Source organism: Mauremys mutica, chromosome 25 (assembly GCF_020497125.1).
Source record: "Mauremys mutica isolate MM-2020 ecotype Southern chromosome 25, ASM2049712v1, whole genome shotgun sequence".
Taxonomy (NCBI): domain Eukaryota; kingdom Metazoa; phylum Chordata; order Testudines; family Geoemydidae; genus Mauremys; species Mauremys mutica.
This window is the reverse complement of record NC_059096.1, coordinates 12,124,883-12,147,472: the sequence shown is the minus strand read 5'-3', so window position 1 is coordinate 12,147,472 and position 22,590 is coordinate 12,124,883. Positions and strand designations below refer to the sequence as shown.

The 22,590-nt window shown below is 58.8% G+C and overlaps 1 protein-coding gene across 1 annotated transcript in view; it reads right to left on the bottom strand.

Moving 5' to 3' along the window:
• Window positions 1–8,656: 8,656 nt before the first annotated feature.
• Window positions 8,657–22,590, bottom strand: part of LOC123356578 (alpha-2-macroglobulin-like protein 1) — a 49,450-nt gene continuing 35,516 nt past the window's right edge. Inside the window, exons 24-37 of the mRNA XM_044999944.1 lie at window positions 21,218–21,292; window positions 20,633–20,809; window positions 20,144–20,225; window positions 19,723–19,864; window positions 18,397–18,471; window positions 17,722–17,878; window positions 14,050–14,246; window positions 13,085–13,300; window positions 12,810–12,934; window positions 12,307–12,397; window positions 11,810–11,878; window positions 9,850–9,949; window positions 9,112–9,153; window positions 8,657–8,777 (exon numbers count right to left, since the gene is read on the bottom strand). Of these exons, the coding sequence (XP_044855879.1) occupies window positions 8,743–8,777; window positions 9,112–9,153; window positions 9,850–9,949; window positions 11,810–11,878; window positions 12,307–12,397; window positions 12,810–12,934; window positions 13,085–13,300; window positions 14,050–14,246; window positions 17,722–17,878; window positions 18,397–18,471; window positions 19,723–19,864; window positions 20,144–20,225; window positions 20,633–20,809; window positions 21,218–21,292 (1,583 nt within the window). The 3' untranslated portion in view covers window positions 8,657–8,742. The remainder of the gene's footprint in view (window positions 8,778–9,111; window positions 9,154–9,849; window positions 9,950–11,809; window positions 11,879–12,306; window positions 12,398–12,809; window positions 12,935–13,084; window positions 13,301–14,049; window positions 14,247–17,721; window positions 17,879–18,396; window positions 18,472–19,722; window positions 19,865–20,143; window positions 20,226–20,632; window positions 20,810–21,217; window positions 21,293–22,590) is intronic.

Below are 22,590 nucleotides of genomic sequence, written 5' to 3'. Positions count from 1 at the left end.
AGAGACGGAGCAGTGTGGTGTACCAGTGCTGCCTGGGCCACGCTGGCGCAATCAAGATGAGATGTGCTCTGTCTTGTCGGAGCTTCAGCAGGATTCTGTGGACAAGGGGGAACGGGGGAAATACGTAGAGTAGATGATTCCATGGAAGGAGAAAAGCGTCCGACAGGGACCCCGGTGACAGGCCTTGAAAGGAGCAAAAATCCTGGTATTTCCGGTTCACTCGAGATGAGAACAGGTCTATCTGGGGAAACCCCCACTGTTGGAAAATTGTATGGGCGACGTCCGGTCTCAGCTACCATTCGTGGCAGAGAAAAGATCTGCTCAGGCGATCTGCTAAGGTGTTGTTCACGCCTGGGAGGAAAAACGCCACTAGGTCTATTGAGTGGGCTATGCAGAACTCCCACAGTTGTATCGTCTCATGGCAGAGTGGGGAAGAGCGAGTTCCCCCTTGCTTGTTGATATAATACATGGCCGTTGTGTTGTCCATAAAGACTGAGACGCAACGGCCACTGAGTTGATTCTGGAATGTCTGGCAAGCGAGGCGCACTGCGCATAGCTCCCTGACGTTGATGTGTAGCTTCAACTCCTGCAGTGACCAGAGGCCCTGCGTACGAAGGTGGCCGAGGTGGGCCCCCCATCTGAGGGACGAGGCGCCCGTCGTCAGGGAAAGCGAAGGCTGAGGCTGATGGAATGGCACCCCTGCACACACTTGGGATGGGGTCAGCCACCAGTCCAGGGAGCGAAGGGTGCTCGTTGGAACGGTGAGCAGGGTGTCTAGGGGGTCCCTGTTCGGACGATATACCGAGTTGAGCCACATCTGTAGAGGGCGAAGGCGGAGTCTGGCATGCTTGGTTACGTAGGTGCAAGCCGCCATGTGACCCAGGAGGCGGAGGCAGGTACGGGCCGAGGTCATGCGGGAGGTTAGAAGCCCTTGAATGATCTGTGTGAGAGCCTGGAAGCGAAGCTGAGGTAGGGAAGCCCTGGCTAGAGTGGAGTCCAGGGTGGCCCCTATGAAGTCCAGCCTCTGGGTGGGTGTTAAGATGGACTTCTCCACATTGAGGACCAGGCCCAGCCGCGTGAACAAGTCTTTGATCACGGCTACATGGTGCTGCACTTGGGTCCGCGAATCCCCCCTGATGAGCCAGTCGTCTAGGTAGGGAAAAACAGAGATGCCGCGCCGACGGAGGTGGGCGGCAACGACGGCCATGCACTTCGTAAATACCCTTGGGGCCGTGGATAGGCCAAAGGGGAGGACCGCAAACTGGAAGTGAAGGTGATTGTAAATCGTAGAAAGCGCCTGTGCGGTGGAAAGATGGCGATGTGAAAATAAGCGTCCTTCATATCGAGGGCGGCATACCAGTCTCCAGGATCCAAGGTAGGAATGATGGTCCCCAAGGAGACCATGCGGAACTTCAACTTTAGCATGTATTTGTTGAGGTCTCGCAGGTCTAGAATGGGCCTGAGGCCCCCGTTGGACTTGGGGATCAGGAAATAACGGGAATAAAATCCCTTGCCTCTTTCCTCGTCTGGAACCTCCTCTATCGCTCCGATAGCGAGGAGCGTCTGCACTTCCTGTAAGAGGAATTGCTCGTGAGAGGGGTCCCTGAAGAGGGACCGGAAAGGAGGGTGGGAAGGTGGGGGTGAAACGAATTGGAGGTGATATCCACGTTCCACTGTGCGGAGGACCCAGGCATTGGAGGTCAGCCGGGACCACGCTGGGAGGAAGTAGGAAAGACGGTTGGAAAAAGGAGGGAAAGGATCCTGAATAAGAGCTGGTAGGCCGTCCCCGGGTGCATCTTCAAAATGACGATTTTGGTCCCGCGATGGCTTAGATGGGGCCCGACCTTGGGACGGTTGTGGACCAGGCTGTCGTCTACGTCCCCCTCGACCGCGACGTCGACCGGAGTCTTGCCTGTACCGGGGCATAAAGTAAGGCCGGTTAAGCTGTGGACGGAACTGACGTCTCTGGGTCACAGGGGTGTGCATCCCCAATGTGCGGATAATAACCCTATTATCCTTCAGGCTTTGGAGCCTGGAGTCCGTCTTTTCGGAGAACAATCCCTTGCCATCAAAGAGAAGGTCCTGGATAGTATATTGTAATTTGGGGGGAAGATTCGAACTCTGCAGCTAGGAGATGTGTCGCATGGTAATGCCGGAGGCTAGAGTTCGGGCTCCTGAATCGGCAGCATCCAAGGAGGCTTGTAACGATGTACGAGTCACCTTTTAACCTTCCTCCACGAAGGCTGCGAACTCCTGGCGCGAGTCCTGGGGAAGCAGTTCTTTATACTTCTCCACCTCGGCCCACGTGTCATGACCGTAGCGGCTCAATAAGGCCTGCTGGTTAGCCACTCGTAGCTGTAGGGCACCCGCAGAGTAGACCTTGCGGCCCAGCAAGTCCATTCGTCTTGCATCTTTAGACTTAGGCGCCGGAGCTTGCTGACCGTGATGCTCCCTGTCATTGACGGATTGGACCACTAGCGACGAGGGGGGAGGGGGGACGTACAAATACTCATATCCCTTAGAGGGAACCATATACTTGCGTTCCACCCCTTTGGCTGTGGGAGTAATAGAGGCCGGTGCCTGCCAAAAGCGGTCAGCATTCGCTTGAATAGTCTTAATGAATGGCAGGGCCACCCTGGTTGGGGCGTCTGCTGACAAAATGGTGACCACCGGGTCGTCCACCTCCGACACCTCCTCTGCTTGGAGGTCCATGCGTAACGCCACCCTCCGAAGGACATCCTGGTGTGCCCGCAAATCAATCGGAGGGGGCCCTGAAGACAAAGACCCCGCTACTGCTTCATTCGGGGAGGAGGAAGAAGATACCCCCGGGATGATGGTGTCCTGCCCAGCCTCTGGGTCCTGGGAAGAGGAGGCTCCGGAGCAGGCTGAAGGGGTGGTGGTACATCCATCTCAGCTTGGGGGCGGCTTATAGTAGCCTCTGGGATGCGCGCTTCTGATGGTACTGCGTGGGTGGGAGGCAGAGGAGCGCCTTGGGCCTGATGGTAAGCCCAAGGAGTCCAAAAACCCCATTGACGAGGGTCTTGGTCTGTGTATTGGGCCTCCTGGAAGATTCCCGAGGGCACCTGAGGGTCATGCTCGTCCACATAATAGCTGTCGGCCTGTGATGATGCCGACGCGTGCCTGGAGGGCCATGGAGGGGCGGAGAAGCCCTGCGCCGAGGTGCCGACTGATCTTGTTCCCCTCCGCTCTGGTGACCGGTGCCGGGAGGCAGTGTAGCATTAAGAGCGAGAGCGAGAACGGGACCTACGACCGGCACGGTGCCGGGAGGTCAACCGTGATCTCCACTCTCGGTGATGAGAATGGCTTCGAGAGGCACGGCGTCCGTATCGGCACCGGGATCTGGATCGGTGCCGTGAGTGACGAGTCGGAGAGCGGGAGAAGGACCGGTGCCGTGAGTCTGACCGGCGCCGCATGGCAGAGCGGTGTCGGGACTGCGAGCGGCGTTGGGATCGACGCTGGGAATGAGATCTGCGGTGGGACCATGAACGCTCGTGAGACCTGGAGCGGGAGCGGTGCTGGTCCGATTTGGTGCCAGGAGGCGGTTTGAGCAGTGCCAGCTTGCCGATAGAACGGGGCGCCCGCACCGGCGGTGCCGGGGGTGGAGGCACTGCTGGGTCCGTTAAAGCAATGAGGTCCTTTGCCGCTGTGAAGGTCTCAGGAGTTGATGGCAATGTGAGCTCTACCGCGGCCGGTGCCGGGGAGGACACAGGATCCGGACTCGACGGCCTCTGTGGGTCCGGAGTCGACGGTACTGGCAGAATTACCGGTGCCGGTACTGTCGGTGCTGCGGCAGGCTTCGGTGCCGGGCGGTCCGGTCGGGGCGCACTCTGCAGCCTCAAAGCAGGCGGTGCCGAGGTGGCAGCGGCCTTCGCTTTTTTCGCCTTTGGCGAGAGAGAGCGTGTCGGGGTCGATTTCGGCGCCGAAGGTGCTCTCGGTTTGGGCAGAGAAGAGTGGCCCGGTGCCGAGGAAGTACTGCGAGAGTCTGATGGAACAGTGGATGGTGCCGAAGCCGGAGGGGTTAAGGCTGCCTCCATGAGGAGCTGTTTGAGCCTGATGTCTCTCTCTCTCTTGGTGTGTGGCTTGAAAGCCTTGCAAATTGGGCACTTAGAAGATAAGTGCGACTCTCCCAGGCACTTTAAACAGGAGCTATGTGGGTCTCCTGTAGGCATAGGCCGAGCACGGCTTGAAACCCGGGGAGCCGGGCATGCACTCCAGTCCCGGGCGCGGGAAGGGGCTAATCCCCGAACCCGCTAACTAATATAACTCTAAAACTGATGGAAACTAATAAAAGAAAACAAGAAAAAACTAAAACGAAGATAATAACTATGTACAATTTCACAAGAGAAGAACTATGAGGAAGCTAGGGAAGCGGAGGTAATAATTGGAGATATACCAATCTCCTAGAACTGGAAGGGACCTTGAAAGGTCATTGAGTCCAGTCCCCTGCCTTCACTAGCAAGACCAATATTTGCCCCAGATCCCTAAGTGGCCTCCTTAAGGATTGAACTCTCAACCCTGGGTTTAGCAGGCAAGCTGCACTCCACTGTTCCAACAACCGTGGTAAGAAGGAACTGAGGGTCAGGTGGGTCGGCTGAGGTATATATCTGGTGCCGTTATGGCGCCACTCCAGGGGGCGCTCAGCCGACCCACTGGGGTTGCTAGGGTAAAAATCTTCTGACGAACGTGCACGCGGCGCGCGCACACCTAACTGGAATGGATATGAGCAATCACTCGAAGAAGAACCCTTAGAATCTTTGGGTTTCCTGGGGCTCTCAGCACCTGAGGAAGCTGCAGCCTTGTGGGAACCAAGTCAGGAACTGGCAGGCGCTGAAGTAGATGTCTCACTCAGCCACCAGGGTTCCTCTGAAGGACATTCCCTATCTGGGGAACCCGAGCTCCGTTTCCTAAAGTCTTTTTGAGAGGATCCTTGAGTCTTCCTCTTAGAAACTCTAGGAGAGTGTTGTGCTGAAATGGTTGAAGCGGCTAACTTGCTCCGAGACTGGTGTACGTGGGGGGCAGACGGTCCCCTGGCCCGGGTCAGAAGCCAGACGGAGGGAGCTCTCCATCATTAGGTCGCACAGTTTAATCTCCCGGTTCTTTCTGGCTCTGGATTTTAAGGCCAGGTGAAAATTACACTTTTTGTGGCTGTGTGACTCCCCGAGGCAACGAACATACTGGGGATGCCCGTCGCTCACCGGGATAACCTCCCTGCACAAAAGGCAATGTTTAAAAATGGGAGAGCTCGGCATAACTTTCCAGCCATCTAAATTTCCCCACAGAGAAAAACTGGAAGGACAGTGGTCCTTACAACAATTTTTAAAAAAAACTAAACTACTACAACTAACTAAAACTATGAGGAAAAACCTGCAGTTGAGGTAAGCTCAACTCGGACTTCGCTGGTGAGGAGAGGAATGGAGAACCTACCTTATGAGAGGAGACTTGAGCTTGGCTTGTTTAACCTACCCAAAACAAAGGCTGAGGGGAGATCTGATTGGTCTCTATGAATTCATCAGAGGGTTAACCACCGGGGAGGGAGAGGAGTTAAGTTAAAGGGCACTGCTGGCACAAAACAAATGGATGTCAACTGCTCATCAAGAAGTTTAGGCTTGACATTAGACGATGGTTTCTAACCATCAGAGGAGTGAAGTTCTGGAACAGTCTTCCAAGGAGAGTAATGGGGGGAAAAACCCAACTTGTTTCAAGACTGAGCTTGATAAGTGTATGGCGGTTGCCTGCAATGGCCTATGGCCCATGTGTGACTGCTGTTAGCAAGTGTTTCCAACAACCGGAGGTGGGGCACTGGATGGGGAGGGCTCAGCGTAACTACAGTAAATTCTTTCCTACCTGTCTGGCTAGTGGGTCTCGCCCACATGCTCAGCGTCTAACTGATGGCTATATTTGGGGGCGGGAAGGAATTTTCCCCCAGGCAGAGACCCTGGGGAGATTTCACCTTCCTTTGCAGTGTGGGACACTTAGTGGTTTGAAGTAGAGTAATTGGTGGATTCTCTGTAACTTAAATCAAGATATGAGGAGTTAGGTAACTCAGCCAAAGGTGGGTGGGTGAGGTTCTGGGGCCTGCCGTGTGCAGGAGGTCAGACTTGATCAGGGGGTCTCAAACGTCATTGCATTGCGACCCCCTTCTGGCAAGAGGGGGGACTGAGGCCTGAGCCCCACCGCCCAGGGTAGGGGGCCAAAGCAGAAGCCCAAGGGCTTTAGCCCCAAGCAGGGGGCCTATGACCTTAGCCCCAGCCTTAGCCCCACCACCTTCAGCCCCAGGCCCCAGCAAGTCAAATGCCAGCCCTGGCAACTCCATTAAAATGGAGTCACGGCCCATTTTGGGGTCCCAACCCACAGTTGGAGAACCGCTGGACCAGATGATCAGCATGGTCCCTTTTGGCCTCAGTCGCTCAGTGCTGGGTACCACACCGAGCATGGAGCTGTCAGTGGTGACAGCTGGAGACCTGCTGACCCCAGAATCAGCATCGGAGGCAGCAGTGGCTACATCAGGCCACTGATGTGACTCTGGAGAGACACTGGTCCCTGAGGAGGCTTTGCTGCCACAGCAGCACGTCCTGGGGCTGTACTCAGAGGAGCACACAGGAGCAGCCTGCTGGGAAACCCGCGGCAGATATGGGAGAGGTAGAACTCGCCCCAGCGCCAGGTGAGTTTCTGGCTCCATGTCTGTAGCTATTAATACACGAATGGGAGGGATTTCCGGTTTAACGACACGAGCAGGCTAGCAGCGTGTATCGCTAATGGCGGTTTGCACGCCAGCACCTTGGCGCCCTCCCGCCCCACCTGGAATTCAACATGGCGAGGGGGAAGCAAACAGTGAAACAAACTTTCCAGCTTTAAGTTTTATTAGGAACTCGCTCACTCTTGCCAAAACGTGCTGGGATGTGAAAAAGAAGAACCTGACAGTGTCTTCCTGCGACTCCGCTGTAATCCTACACCTAGAAACAATGACATGACTGGGGGGAGGGGGGGTGCATTTGAGTTACATGTAGTCCATGGATGAGGAAATCATGTGTTGGAAACATGGCTGGGGGTTTGTAGGCAGCCCAGAAGTGTGCCGGGGGAGGGGAGTGCCGGCCTGCGACAGCGCAGGAGGGGCAGAGTGGGGACAGGGCCTGGGGCTAAAGAGGCGGGGCAGGCGGCTGGGCTCCCCAAACGGGGTGGGGGTGCACACACCGCCCAGGCCTTGGCACCGTCTCTCACTCTCAACTTCAAAATCACCCCCCTCTGGCTCCTTTCCCTCAACTGCTTCCTCTAAGCTCAGACTCCTTCCCTCTGCCCCCCTGTGGCTACCTCCCCATCTGCTCCCCTGTCCCGGGGTAGCTGGCTCTGCAAATGAAGCAGGTCCAGCTCCCCTTGCTAGAACAGGGGCTCCCAGTGTGGCCAATCACAAGAGTGGGGCAGCACCTGGGGCTCTGGATAGCCAGGCTGGCAGTAAGGGCGGGGGATGCTCACGGAGCAGGAGGCGGTGGCAACGTGCTGGGGGAAACGCTCTGGGAGGTGATGCGCTGTCAGAGGGGCACAGAAGAATCCTGCCAAAGGCCCTGAAGCAGGAGGGACTGAGAGGCAAAGGAGGAAATCCCTGAGCGCGGGCTGAGGATTTGTTTTGTTGGTTTTGCTCATGTTTGGGAAATAAAATGGCCTGAAAAAAGAAGCTGGGCATGGCAGCGGCTCCTCCATGGGCTGGGGACAAGCCAAGACCCGACATCCCCTTTGCCTCCAAACTCCTGGACTCCACCCCCTTGCCTTCCTCCCCTGGCTGGGGGACAGATCTGCACATGGCAGGCCCCAGACCCTCACCTGCACCTGGCATGCTGACCGCTGAGAAATCTGGCCACGTGTTGGTATGTTGGCCTGGAATTTCTGGCCTTACTCTCTCCAGGATCCTCCTCGCTTCTGGATCCTCTCAGCAAAGGTGTTTGGGCATGAACCACAGCTTCCAAAAGCCCCTCGGTGGGGCCAGAGACAAACGGAGCAACCACTTCCGTAGCGTGACGTACAATTGGGAATGGGACTGCAAGGGTTGCTCTCTGGGACCAGGCAGCTGAGGCTGAGAACTACTAACTCGCTGCATGGGTGAAAGGAAAAGGGTTGCAAAAGCTACCGCGGGGGGGGCAAAGGAGGGGGCGGTCCCCAGGTGCTGCTGACACAATGGATGTGACCAGGCTCTAGAGGGTGAGCGAGGCAGGGGCCGTGGGTGCTCTGTCCATTGCAATCTGGGCTAGCAGTGCAGTTAGGGAGCAGGCCAGCAGCTGGTCCTAGGTGGGCTGGTCCCTGATACTGACCCAGCGGGGGGAGCTGTCTGCGGGGGGGGAGCTGTCTGCACGGGGGCAGCTGTCTGCAGCGGGGGGAGCTGTTGGCAGGGGCACCCGGGGAACTGACCCTGCCCAAAGTGTCCGTTCGTTTTTGCGCTAATCTCCCCCCATCCCCCTCATTTCTGAGGTGACTTGTCACAGGAGCAGGTGGGATGTTTCCAGAGTGAGCTCGGGGGCGTTGGCAGAAGAAGGCGCTAAGAGTCCGTGTCTCGACTGCGGGGCTGCAGCCTCCTTCCAGCCCAGGGCCAGGGAATAGGGCAGAGGGTCCCAGAAGCAGCAGCTGAGAGAAGGCTTGTCCATGTGCCCCCCCCCCCGATCCTGGGGTGTCTGGCTGCCGGTGCGGGGCTCTCGGGACGGGAGGGGAGGGGGCTGCCCAGCACCGGTGGGGGCTTCAGTGGGAATTTTCCATCGTGTCGGCATCAGGGGCTTTAAAGAAACACAAACATCCCCTGAGACAGGATCAAAATCACCCCCCACACCCGGCAGACACCTGTGGACATGGTCCCCCAGAACTCTCTAAACCCCCAATAAGACTCTCCCTCAGTCACCCCCTGCCCTCAAGACAGATTCCCTTGTGCCCCACATAGACCCTTTCCCCCCGAGGTCTCTCCCCCACTCACACACATGGTCCTGGTGGGATCCATGCTCCCATCTCCCCCTCCTTTGCCGTCTACAACACACACAGACCTCTCCGGCCCATGGACTCCCCCACCCATAAAGCTGTAGGGACTGGAGTTGTGTGTGGGTGCATCACACCTACCTGAGCCACAGGGGGCGCTGTACTCAGCCTCTGTGTGTTCACCTGCAACAGCAAGGGATGTAAGGAATGGAGGAGAGACCCAGTGGGGGGATGAGAACCCCTCCCCCATCCCACACAGGCAGAGTCTGTTCCCCCAGCCCCAGGGGATCCCTGCTGTAGGTCTGAGCCCTAGAAGGCAGTGGGAGGTCACCCCCAGCTGTCTGAGTGGGGCTGTGCGCTCTCTCCCATCCCCCATCTCCGAGTAAGTCAGACAGGCCCAAAAATCACCACTGAGTCGCCCCTGAAAACACCCAGGGAAACCGTCCTGCCATCTCCTGGCCCAGCACAAAGGATTCTGGGAGCGTCTGAGGAGCTGGATGGCAGGGGAACTGTGGGGGGCCCTGAAGGGGCGGGACTCGCCTGCTCCTGCTGGGACGGCCCCAGTTACACCAGCCGCACCCTCCCCACTAGCCCGACGAGCACACGGCTCCCGTGTCCCTCGCGGTGAGCGACCCCACAGATCGAACCCGGGAACACGCCCCCAGCAGGTGTCTCCAGCTTGACCCCCGCAGGCCCACGGTGGGTCGGCTGCCAGCCTCTGCCCGAAAGCCGCGCCCAGGCCCGAGCAGGGGGCTGAGATCCGCCATGGGGACAGGTCACAGGGAGCAGGGGGACTGCACCACCCTAAACCAGGCACTGGTTGTGCCACAGAGCCCAGGAGAACGGCTGTAAAGGTGGCAGGTCCTGGGCAGGACTCACCAGTCTCGTAATCGTACAGTCTCACTGGGGCTGCTCTGAGATTCTTCACAGGGAAATCCTGCTCCAGGGAAAAGGTGAAACTTTCCGCTTCCTCCGTCAGCTATTGAGAGAGTGACAGAGCGAGCGCCTGGGCTGAACGTCTCCACTGGCACCTCAAACCCCCTCCTCCCCGAGGCTTGGCCTGGCCCAGCCACTTTCCCCTGCCCCTGCAACTTGGAGCAGTGAGGGGAGGGATAGTTCAGTGGTTTGAGCATTGGCCTGCTAAACCCAGAGTTGTGAGTTTAATCCTTGAGGAGGCCACTTAGGGATCTGGGGCAAAAATTGGTCCTGCTAGGGAAGGCAGGGGGCTGGACTCAAGGTCCTTTCCAGTTCTAGAAGATTGATATATCTCCTTTTATTACCTTAAAATGCTCCCCCCGAATCCCTGCTCCACCCCCTTTCATCACACTGAGGGCCCAGCTCCAGCCCCACAACCCGGAGCTCCCCGGAGCTCCGTTCACGGCCCTCCCTGGGGTTTGGCTGAGTCTGGTCCCATCTCCCCGTCCTTTATGGAAACGGGTCACTTGTGTAAGCAGAGTCAGGATGAGCTCTACCCTGACATCTGGTGGTGAATTATGGTGAGTGTGGAAAAGAATTTCAGGGGCTGAGCTTGTTTGCATAGGCACACCCACCCCGCCTCGCATAGCCCACGACAGTCTAAAATGGTCACTTTGACAACTGTGGGATCCCCAATTTCTCTGTTATTGGGGCAGGGGGAATAAAGTGTTGTTACCCTGATTATGTGACTGAGGGACTATGAACTGGTTTTATGACAGAGGGTCTCACCATCAACTAAGTAGCACTCGCTAGACAAGGACCATGGGTTCCAAAAACCAGTGAACTGAGAGAGACTGGTATGTATAGCTGATGGTATGGGCCCCCTTTGAGAGCCTGGAACACTAACTGTACCTTCTCTTTTCTCCATTGTTGAACAACAGAGTTAATTTGATTTTATTAGAAATTTAGCTAGAAGCTGCTAAGCTGAATTCACTTTGGGTCAATGGTGCAGCAGCACTGGAAGTCCCCTACTACAAGCTGAAATCACTAAAAGAGCTAAACTTACTGAGCTGAATGCTGTGTTAACTAGTGGGGGAGCCTGATGATATATTCCTAAGCAGCTGGTAGAACAGAGCAGTTTGTAGGAGGGTCGGACCAGAGCAGTGAGCGAGCGGAGTGGTTTGTGGGGACGGCTGGAGTGGCTCACAGGCGGTTGGTGGAGTGGAGCCATCCATGATGAAGGCTGCAGCAGAACCCCACGGAAAGGCGGGGCAGTTGGCCTCGGACCACGTAAGGTGCCCATTAACACCCTGTGTGCCCCCCCCCCCATTTCCACCCAGGCTAGGGGGTAAAACTCTGCAGATAAATTTTTGAACTTTGGGGCGGCACTGACCAGGGACAGAGACTTTTCGGTTGTTGGACTTTGGGGTGATTGGCCTTAAGACCCTAAGGGGAAAAGGACATTGCCAAACAAACTTGGTGGGTCTTTTGCTCATGGTTTATGTTATGAATCCTGTTTGTGGTGTTTCCCCAATATGATGCCACATTGTTTCCCTCCTTTATTAAAAGGATTTTGCTACACTCAGACTCCCTGCTTGCAAGAGGGGAACTATTGCCTCCTAGAGGTGCCGGGGGGGGGGGGGGGAGGTGGTATGTAATTGTCCCAGGTCACTGGGTGGGGGCTTGAGCCGGTTTTTCATTGCATCATTGAAACGGAACCCCTGGATACTGAACCCGGCTCTTGTTGCTGCCAACTCAGAGGGGCAGAAGGGTTACACTTGGAATCAGGGGAGATTTCAGTGAGCCCTCACCCTGCGTGTGACACAGAGCCCATGAGAGCAGCTGTAATGGGGGTGGAGCCAGGGCAGGACACGCCCTCCCCATTCACACCAGGCCCCCAGAGCCCCGAGCCGCCTGCACTCACCTGGTCCAGATAGAGCGTCACCTGGTCGTTCTGCACCTCCAGCCTCTTCACCAAAGGCTGCTTCTCCAGCTAGGAGCAGAGGGAGGAAACGGCTGAGCCAGGAACGGAGGGGCTGGGGCCGGAGTCACTGCTCTACTGGGGGCTGGGACATTGGGCACCAAAAGCCCCCGTGACTGAGGGGCCTGGCTGCCACCCGCCATGCCAGTCACACCTGAGCACTGGGTGTCCGCTGGGGGAGGGGCGGGAGTCTAGATATGGGCGTTGTGTTGTGTTGTAGGGGAGCTAAGCAGGGTCAGGACCTGCTCAGTGACTGGATGGGAGACCCAGGGCTGCACAGTGCCCCATGGCAGGGGGCAGGGCTCTGCAGGGGGAGCTCCCCCTGGGGGTCAGAGCTGCAATCTGTGCTCTCCTGGGGGTCTGGGCTCTCCCCCATGGATCAGCCCCTGGTTTCATGCTGTGTGACTGGCCTGGCCTGTTCTCCTCCCTGGGAAGCTCACCTGCCGCAGGGAGCTCTGGACGGGGATGTAGCCGGACGGCAGCTTGGCCTCGATGATGGCCATGTTGGTGGCTGGGCGCTCCCCGCTGTACCTGCAACAGGAGCCGTTGGCTGAGGTCGGGGTTTGCCCGGGATACAGACCCCAGGGGGGTGGACGGGGAGGGGAGGCCTCTCGGCCCTGCAGGCGTCTCTAATGCCTCTGCCTGCTTTGGGCTGTGAGCCCCGCTAGCCCCCGGCCAGCCCCGAGCTCCCAAGCAAGGGTCCCGGACCCAGGAGCTGCTTGGGAGGCGACTGTCCATTAGAACAACCCCGGAACCAGGCCTTTAGCCCCTGGCACATTCCAAGGGGCCCCCGCCTCTGCCCCGAGCCCTGTGGGGGGATGGCTCCCCCGGCGATCGATTCCTGCAGTGGGGCGGCTCTGCCCCGGCCATTTCCCCGCTGCCTGGGGCCTGCCCCTGCCCCCGGGCGCTCGGACCCAGCGGGGGTGGGGGCTGGGGCTCGTACCGGGCGTGCAGCACGAGGCTGAAGCGGGATGTGGCGTTCTCGGTGCACTCCTTCGGCTCCGTCTCCACCCGCAGGTCAAAGGTCGCGGCGCTCTTTGGGGGCGGCACGTTGTAGCGCAGGATCAGCTGGGAGACAAGCAAGAGGGTTGGGGCAGAGCCTGCTGCCTCCGCCACCGCAGATCAGAGCCTGGGCCCAGAGCCAGGCGCCGTGGGGCAGGGCAAGGGCACAGCCAGTCACCGCTGGGCCGGCTGGGCCCCAGGGGCTCCTGCACTCACCTGCACAAAGGCACAGCCCTTGCCGCTGGCCTGCACCGTGTACTGCCCGGGGATCTCCTGCAGGGCCGCTCGCTGCAGCACCAGCCGGTTGGCGTTGTCCACGTGGAATTGCTGCCGGGCCCCGGCCTGGGAGCTCACCATCACCGACACAGCCCCGCTCGCGCTGTACGTCAGGGCTGCGTATTTGGCCAGGGCCTGCAGGGCCACCACCGTGTCCTGGGGAGGAGAGTCACCGAGCTGCTGTCACGCTCTGGGGAGAGGAGCCCGGCTCAGACTCACTGCAGCAGGATCGGGACCCCAGCTCTCAGCCCCTGAGGGCAGGGGGCTCTGCACCCAGGACTCCCTCTCCTAGGAAGGGCCCCGGCTCAACTGCGGAGATGCAGCCCCCGGGGGGCTTCTGGCCCCTGTCACGGAGTGTGAGGGAGACCGGGCCCTGCACCCCCAGCTTCCTGCAATTCACCATGACTCTCAGCCAGCCAGTAAAACAGGTTTATTTAGATGACAGGAACAAAGTCCAAGACAGGCCTTGCAGGTACAGACAACAGAATCCCTCTGTTAGGTCCCTCTTGTGGGGCTCCAGGGAGGCCAGAGCCCCGTTGGGAGGTCAGAGCCCCATCTGGGCTCCCCTCCATTTTCCCAGACAGCTCCAAACTGAAACTCCCTCCAGCCTCTCACTCAGCCTCCCCCCGGCTCCTCCCCAACCTTTTGTCCAGATTACCGGGCAGAGGTTGTTCCCTGGCCTCCAACCCTCCTCCTGGGATCTCATGTTACATGCTCAGGTAGCCTCCCTCAAGGACAGTCTCCCATCCCCAATGCAGCCAGTCCCAGCAAAACTCCCCTGCAGCCTTCCCAGGCCAACACTCCCCACTCGGCATTCAAAGAACACTAAGAACATTCCCAGTTCATCACAGCCCCTTCCTCCACCAGGCCCCCAGCTCTGGTTTGCCCGAGGGCAGGGGTGTTACCTGTGTTGGGGCGAAGTCCTTGTAGAGGTTCTGCTGCTTGCTGAGCCAGCGGACGATCTGGGTGGCGGTCGTCATGTCGGCAGCAGACACGTTGGGCAGGGAGAGATAGGCCAGGAGCACGTAAGCCGTCATTGCCTCCGCCGATGGGGCCTCGTTCCCGTAGGAGCTGGGCTTCCCCCACCAGTGGAGCTGTTCCCCTAGGAGAGGGGCCGAGGGAAGGGCAGCCCCACGGCTGCAGTTAAAACACAGTGGGTCACCTGTTTGCCTTCCAAAGGGGCCCCAGAGGCTTCCCAGACCAGAGGGACTCCTGCTCCCCACTGAATGCAGCCACCTCTGGGGCAGGACACAGCAGGTGATTCACAGCACACAGCAGGGCTACCCAACACCCCTGGGTGGGTCATCAGCAGGGACTGAACCCTCGATCTCTGACTCGAAACCCCTGAGCCTCTGTTGCTCAGCCCCGGTGGCTCACTGGCTGCAAGTGACCCCCTAAACCTATGTGGTGCGGCCGCTTAGGGGCAAAGGTGGTGCTAACCCAAGGGGGCCCTAACAGGAATATTCCTCCCACCCCCCCACCAGCCCATTACAAATATTAGCTGCATTATATCCACAAACCAAGAACTAGCCCTGGGACGTTGCACTCCCTATTCTTTATGAAAATATGCTTATGAGACGAATATGACGTCACTGAGATACACGTTACGCAAAATGGCTCATGTGAGCTTTCATTGGAAAGGTTCTGATTTACTGAATGTGATTATCCAATTCGCATGCATGTATCATCTCTGCATCTACAGTTAGGCATACAGACTATGTAACCATTACAAGTGGGGGTGTATTGGGAAGACACCCACCAGGACAGGCCATCAGATTTGATGGGCCCTCAGGAAGGAACAACAAGACCATGAGGATACTAATCTCTCTCCCTCCTGGGAAGTGTCCAGGGCTGTAACTGTGACACTGCTAGGTCAGGTGGTCTTGTCACCTGTTACTAAACATTACCTGGGACTTTTTTGTAACTTTCTTAAGTACATTGAGCTTAGCTTGAGTACTTTGTTTTATTTGCTCAGCAATCTGCTTTGTTCTGGCTGTTCTCTCTTATATTCCCTTACAATTCACCTTTAAGTAGTTAATAAACTTATTTCTTGTTTATAATCTAACCCAGTTTGTAACTTTCTAACTGGGGGAGAGGGGACAGGAAGTCAGGCACATCTCTCGTCATGCTGAGGAAGAGGACGGATTTTTATGAGCTTGTGCTGTGCAGACTTTTCTATACGGTGCAAGACAGTATTATTCTGTGTTTATCTCCCAAAGGGGTGTGACGTGAGTGCTGGGGGAGCCCTCTCGCACAGAGCTGACTTCAGTCTGTGGCTGCAGCAGGGTGTGGCCCTACCTGTGTGTGTGTGCTGCAAGAGGCCGGAGAGCCTAATTCAGCAACGCACGGAGAGGGAACCCAGGTTGGCAGAGCAGGAGAGGCTCGGTGAAATCCCAGTACACCAGGTGCTATCCCAGAAGGAGGGTCCAACCCATCACAATCCCAACCCCTTCCCCTACCCCCAAACCAACACCATGGTAAACAGGCCACTTACATTAGATGAACGGGTTTTGGGGGTAATACCAAACTGGGGGCCCCATGAGCTGCTTGGGGCCCTAAGCAATTGCTTAATCTGCTTATGGCTCGTGCCACCACTGCTAGAGGGGGGCAGAGAGCCCTTGAGGGAGTGCGGGGCCCCCCGGGGCTGGGTCAGGACGGGAGCATGACCTAGGTGAAGGGCAGGGATGGTGCTGATGCCTGGGAAACAACCCCCTCCACGGGGTCTTTGTGACCTCGGAGACAGGTCCTGTAACCCAAGGGCTGTTTCACCCCAGTGCCTGGTGGCCCCTTGGTGCCCCTGGGAGCAGAGCCCCCACCTCTCTCCTCCCTGGGGCAGGAGCCACGTGCTGCTCCCAGCACTTCTTACCCACCTCGGGGTGGGGCAGGAAGTGACACACACAACTCGCAGGCACAGACCAGCTCCGGTCACTGCACCGGGGCTTGGAGAGAAGGGACTTTTCACCTCAGCTAAGACATGACAGAGCCGCACAGACCACGCAGGTGGCTCCTCTCTGTGGGGGGACGTCTCCCCAGGGCCTGAGCGCGCCAGGCCTCAGCTCCCAGCACAGCTCAGTCTGAGCTCGAATGGGGCTGAGGAGACGCACAGAGACCACTGGGGCATGTTCATGAGGAGTGTGAGGGGCCCAACCTGGGACTCCCAGCACCCCCTGTCCTCATGCCGAGGGCTCCTTCAGCTCAGCACCAACATGGGGCAGCGCCACCTCCTGCGTCCCCAGCCGCACCCACAGTGGGCCTCAGGCCTCCCATGGGACCTCCCACCCTATGGGGAGCTGGTCCCAGGCTGCATCGCTCACACCGGGGCTAGGCAGGGAGCGCCACAAACCCAAGGGCATCTGTGCAGGGAAAGGCTGGGGAAATCATAGAATCACAGAATATCAGGGTTGGAAGAGACCTCAGGAGGTATCTCATCCAATCCCCTGCTCAAGGCAGGACCAACCCCAACTAAATCATCCCAGCCAGGGCTTTGTCCAGCCTGACCTTAAAAAGCTCTAAGGAAGGAAATTCCACCACCTCCCTAGGTAACCCATTCCAGTGCTTCACCACCCTACTAGTGAAATAGTGTTTCCTAATATCCAACCTAGACCTCCCCCACTGCAACTTGAGACCATTGCTCCTTGTTCTGTCATCTGGTACCACTGAGTACAGTCTAGATCCATCTTCTTTGGAACCTCCTTTCAGGTAGTTGAAAGCAGCTATCAAATCCCCCCTCATTCTTCTCTTCTGCAGACTAAACAATCCCAGTTCCCTCAGACTCTCCTCATAAGTCATGTGCTCCAGCCCCCTAATCATTTTTGTTGCCCTTCACATGGACTCTCCAATTTTTCCACACTGGAAACGAGCTGGGGGGTGCACAGCCTCCCATGGGTCCATGGGGGGAACTTGGTGCAGATAAGGGGGCACCCAGAGACTTCCTTCCTTGTACAACCCCCTCTCCCAGAGATGGCAGGGCCTAGCCGGCCACCAGCCCAGGGCAGACTGTCCCCTCCCAGTATTAGCCAGGCCAAACAAAGAAGCCTTGGGCAGGGACTCCCCAGCTGGGATGTTCCCAACACAGGATGGGGGCTGGGATCCTGCGGCATCTCCCCACGGCTCGGTTACGGCCCGTTCCCCTGGGAGCTGCCTACGCAAGGCCCTGCCCCACGGCTCGGAGCCCACTGGACCCGTCACGCTCCTGGCCCGGGCGCTTTAGAGGGCTGGGTTGGGACACGGGGCTTTGCCCCTCTAGGCGCTCAGCTCCGATCCCCCCAGGCTGGCAGCGACCCAGCCTCGCCCCCCTTCGCTCCGTGCGCTGGGCCCTGGGAAATGGTGGGACGATCTCACTCCAGCTCTGAGGGGAGAAGTGTCCCCACGACAGAGCCCAGCGCGTCGGCCCCTCGCTGGCAGCCTCAGCAGAGACCACGGACTGACTGGGCCACGGAGACCCAGCTCCCTGCCAGGCTGAGGAGGCCCCGGGGCAGGGGGCCCCTGGGTGGGCAGGGCCGTGGGGGGCAGCTGGCCCTGCCCTGGGCCCAGAGGCCGGCAGTGAGGGGAGCACTAGAGCGAGGTGCTGCCGGTACCGGCGCTGACACTGTGCTGGGCCAGGCGCTGCAGGAGGGCGTCCCGCAGCTCAGTGCTCCCCGCCAGCCCGAAGGCGTAGGCCAGCAGCGCCTGCGTGTAGAGGTCGCTGGTACTCGACTCCCGGAGACACTGGAGGGCCCTGGTCACCATGCGGTCCTGGGACGGGGGAGACACCGAACAGACTCACCGTCAGGCTGAGCCGGCCAGAGGAGACCCGCCCTGCGACTGGGGCCAGGGTGCGTCCTCCGGCACCCCCCCATGGGGCCCTAATCCCCCCTCCTACCAGCCTGTCGTCACCTCCCCCGACCCATCCCCACCCCCCGCACCCCCCAAGCCTCGCTAGACCCTCTCCCCTCAGCACTAGACACCGAAACAGCCCAGCCCCTCCCCAAGCTGCTGAATCTTCCTCTTACTCCCACCCCAGCCCAACTCCCCACAGCACCCTGACCCCCGCCTTGGTACCAACCCCCCCGACCTTCAACTTCCCCTCCCCCCACCAACCCACTCCTCCGCTGCTCCCCACAGCACCCTGACCCCTGCCTCGGTACCAATCGCCCAGTGACCTGGCAACTTCCCCTCCCCCCACCAACCTGCCTCTCCACTGCCCTCCACAGCACCCTGATCCCCCCACACCCTGCCGGCCCCTCCCCTGGGACAGCCGGGCTTGGCCTCACCATGAGCGGCTGCCCCAGCTCCAGCAGCGCCGCCGTGATATAAGCCGAGACAGAGAGCTCGTCCACCATGCCGCCCTGAGGGGGATGGAGACACCATGAGTTGGCTCAGACCAAGCTGAGGGGCACGTTCTCAGGAGCAGGTGAAACGCTGCCCCGGACAGGCCCATTGGTCCTGGGAAGACCCGGCTCCAGTGCTCCGAGTGGCTGAGTTTGGGTCCTGCCTCCTGCTGGGTCCTGTCAGACCCATCTGGGTCCCAAGCAGCTGCCCCCAGTTGTAGTACCCAAGGAAGCCACACAGTGGCAGTGAGTTCCACAGGCTAGTTTTGGAGAGGCAGTAGTGGCTCCATGGCCATGGCTGCACTGGGCTCCCAGCATAAAATCCTACCTGAGCCCCCCTGGAACCAGAGGCTGGGAAGTTGGTTTGAACTGACATTTGCCAGATTTCCTGAGAAGACCAGGGGCCGTTTCTGGGAGGCTGAGGGATTCGCTGAGCAAGTTCCTGCTTATTAAATAGTCGTTCCCCCCGCCCGTGCCAGAATCTGGACTTGGCCTAAGATTTGCCTCCTTCTAGCTCCCAAACAGCCGGGTACAGCCCTGGCCCCTCCCTTAGAGTCCCGGCTCCCTGCAAACTCCGGGGCATTGGCAGGAATTGGGCTGCGACTTGAGCTGGGTGGGAATTTCCTGCTGAAATGATTTCTCGACAGATGATGCAGACGATGCAGTTTCCACAAAACCAAAACTCTGCAGGAAAATGTTACTTTTGCTGAAACATTTCAATTTGTGTTGGGAAAATGAAAACACAATTTTCTGCTGTGGGGCGGCAGGGCCCAAATTGCAGCCTCTTGGGTTGGCGACCTGAACCAAAACCTTCCACTGTGAACCGGTTCAACATTCAGCTGGACTGGCCTCATGCCCCCGCTCCCCCATGGACTTGGCTCCTTCGGACTACGTCTCCCATGATGCACCGCGACAGCCCTTCTGACTGAGCCGCGTGGGGAGTTGTGGGAGTCACATGACTTCAGGGCTGGGCTGGGCCCTGCCCCTCAGGCTCTCTATGCCAGGCAATGAGTGCGGGGTTTGCTCGGTGCCCGCGGGGAGACTGGGCTGTGCAGGAGCCAGGGGGGGCTAGGCCAGGGCTGCTCCCTCGTTCGGTGCAATAACCCGCTGCCCCGGCCGTTCCAGCCATTCAGCCGTCACTAAAAACCCAGGGGAATCCCCCAACCCGAAACGGGTCACAACAACCAGCTGCCCTGAGGGGCCCCCACCCCCTTCCCCAGCTTGTCCCCTCCTCCCCCATCCCATCAGCCCATCCCCCCAGGCTCCCACCTGCAGGTTCGCCACACTGCAGAAGCAGCCGCTCAACAGCTGGCGGCTCTGCAGCCACCTTAGGGCGTCCTCTAGGTGCTTCTCGTCGATGGAGATGTAGGGCCTGGCCTGGCCAAAGGACTTGAGCACGAAGGCCGTCAGCCTGGGCGGGGAGAGACCCCGTCAGAGGGACATTCTGCAGGAGATGCTGCAGGCCAGGAGGGAGGTGCGTGGGGGACGGGGCTGGGGGTCACCATTGTGGGGGTGAGCAGAGCTGTCAGGGGAGCCCAGAACGGGAACGGGGGGGATTTGGAGAGAGTATGAGATGCAGAGCTGTGTGGGGAGCAGGACTGGAGTAGCAGTGGGGCTGGGGGTCAGGCTGCAGCCCGGTAGGCCCTGCCCACCCAGAGCCCTGACTCGCCCGTGCCGTGCGGCCCCTCACCAGGCGTTGCCCCTGGCGTCGCTCTCCCCAAAGGTGCTGTAAGAACCGTCGTTGTGTTTATAGAGTAGCTCGTGCTGGTAGCCTGTGGGGATGGGAGAGAGACAGCGAGTCCTGGATCCGCTCACCCCCAGTCTGCGCCCCATGGGGCCCGCTAGCCCTCCCTCCCCCACGGCACTTGAGACTCAGAGATTCCAGGGGTCAGTTTGAATAGGGGGATGGCGTTAAGGCTGAATAGGGCCCTGATCCCCCAAATGCTCCAGCGCCCCGACCTGGGGCTGGATCCCAACCAGCGCCCCCTAGAGGGGAAAGGGCTCCTCTCCCATTCCCTCAACCCTGAGTCAAACAGTCCTTATGTCCTGGCCCTCGGGACTGGTGCCCCAGAGAGGAAAGGCCAAGGATCTTATTCCCTGGCCCCCAGAGGTGGCATGGACAGGGCCCTCACATGGCCCCGCCATGCCCTGGTGGTTGCAGGGGCGGGAGGACACTCACCGCTCTGGAGGAATTCCTGGGCCTTGTCTCTGATCTCTGGGCTCAGCTGCCCGCTCTTCTCCAGGTACTGCTGGATGTAGATGTTTGGAGCGAACTGGACCATGGTCTCCTCTCCATTGCCATAGGGCATGGCCAGCAGGCGGTCTATGTTCTGCAGAGCTGTGCCCATTATGTCTCCTGGCACCAAGGGAGTCAGGGGAGCAGAGAATTACCAGGCTGCACAACAGCTGCCCCGTCCCTAACACCACGTCAGTGGAGCCCTGGCATGCAGGGGCCCAGAACCCCCAGTTCGATTCAGGCCTGGTGGGGTTACGTGGATACGTTGTGATGAATGGCCAAGACGCCAATGCCCTGGCACAGCTTCATGGCATCACCTCGTGGGTCTATTGCCCCTCACTGGGGATGAGGCCCTGGAGCACAGACTGCAGGGACCAGTCCTGTCCCGGGCCCAGACACCCACTAGACCTCATTGGTCTTTTCCATCTGTGATGCCCCGGCCTCTCTGATCAGAGCGCTGGGCCACAGACGGGCCGGCTGGCAAAGGGCACCGTGCCCTGGCAGGGCTGGGGCAGGGGAATTCCTTACCCAGGACAGTCACGTGAGCCCGCTCAGACCCCGCCAGGACGTTCGCAGGCAGCTGCAAGGAGATTTCTTCGGAGGCTGCGTAACACAAAGGCAAAGACACACCGTTAAAGGCCTTTTGGGAACCTGCCCCTGCCTCCAGCCAATCAGATCCCTCCATTCCTCACCGTCCGGGGCTCTCGCCCAGTCACAGCCCCTCTCCCAAGCTCCCCCGGCCGTGGCACATACATGCCCTTGAGGGCGAGGGCTGTGGGATCTCAGCGGATGGTCCTGCCTGTGGCACTCGGTCCCTCTCCTGGCCCCAGAGAGCCGGTGAGATGAGCTCTGCAGGGAGCATCGTGCACACGGGGGCAGGCTGCAGGGGAGAGGAGCTGGCGGAACAGGGGCCCGGTCATAAGCGCTGAGTTTACCTGGTGCCAAAGGGTGCTCACGCCCCCCCCGGCCCCACCCCAAGTCCACTCATTCCCTGCCCCCATTCCAACCCCTTCCCCAAATCCCCAGCCCCACCTCCTCCCCTGGGCGCGATGCATTTCCCCTCCTCCCCCCTCCCTCCCAGGCTTGCTGCGCGAAACAGCTGTTTTGCAGCAAGCCAGGGAGGGGAGAGAAGTGGAGCGGTGGCAGTGGGCTCAAGAGAGGAGGTGGAGGAGGAGCAGAGGAGAGCCGGGGCGGGGAGCTGCCGGTGGGAGCAGTTTTTCCCCATGGGTGTGTCACAACCCTATACATAGTTATGGTTCTGTATGGCCAATTGTCAGTCCGTGACCATCTTGTTCTGCTAAAAGGACAAGGCAGCCTCCATCTTGGACCAGGTTCTTGTTCCACAGGAGAGGGCAGAGGCCTAATTCTGCCCAGCAACACCGCGGTGTCGTGTGCAACCCTGAGGTGCGGTGTGCAACATTATAGTGCTGCGTGCATTTTCCCGCTCTTTTCGCTTGGTCATTGAGGGGTCAGGCTAGTGCCTTGTGCAGAGATGCCAGTGTGCCGTGTGCAAATCCTGCTGATGTGGGGGGGGCAACAGCCCAGAGCCTGGAGGGTGTAGGAGCCAGGGACCAATCAGATGCTGACATGAGTGAGTGAGACCCTTCGAATAAAACTAGGTTTCCCACCAAAATTTTCAGGAGTGTCCGCGTGTCAGCTGAAGGGCCTGATCAACCTTTCAGCCAGGGTCTCCTCCGGTTATTGCTAGCTCGTGTCGTGTCGCTTTGGATTTGTCACTTTGGATTTATTTCTATCAGCTTCTGGTGTCTGCTCTGCTGGTCAGCTGCACCTGGAGTGCGGTATTTGCATTCTAATTTCTGACAGTTTGCTTACCTAGCTTCCGTTCTTTTTCTCCCCACCCTGACTCGGTACCAAGCTGTGTATATAGTATATAAGAGTTG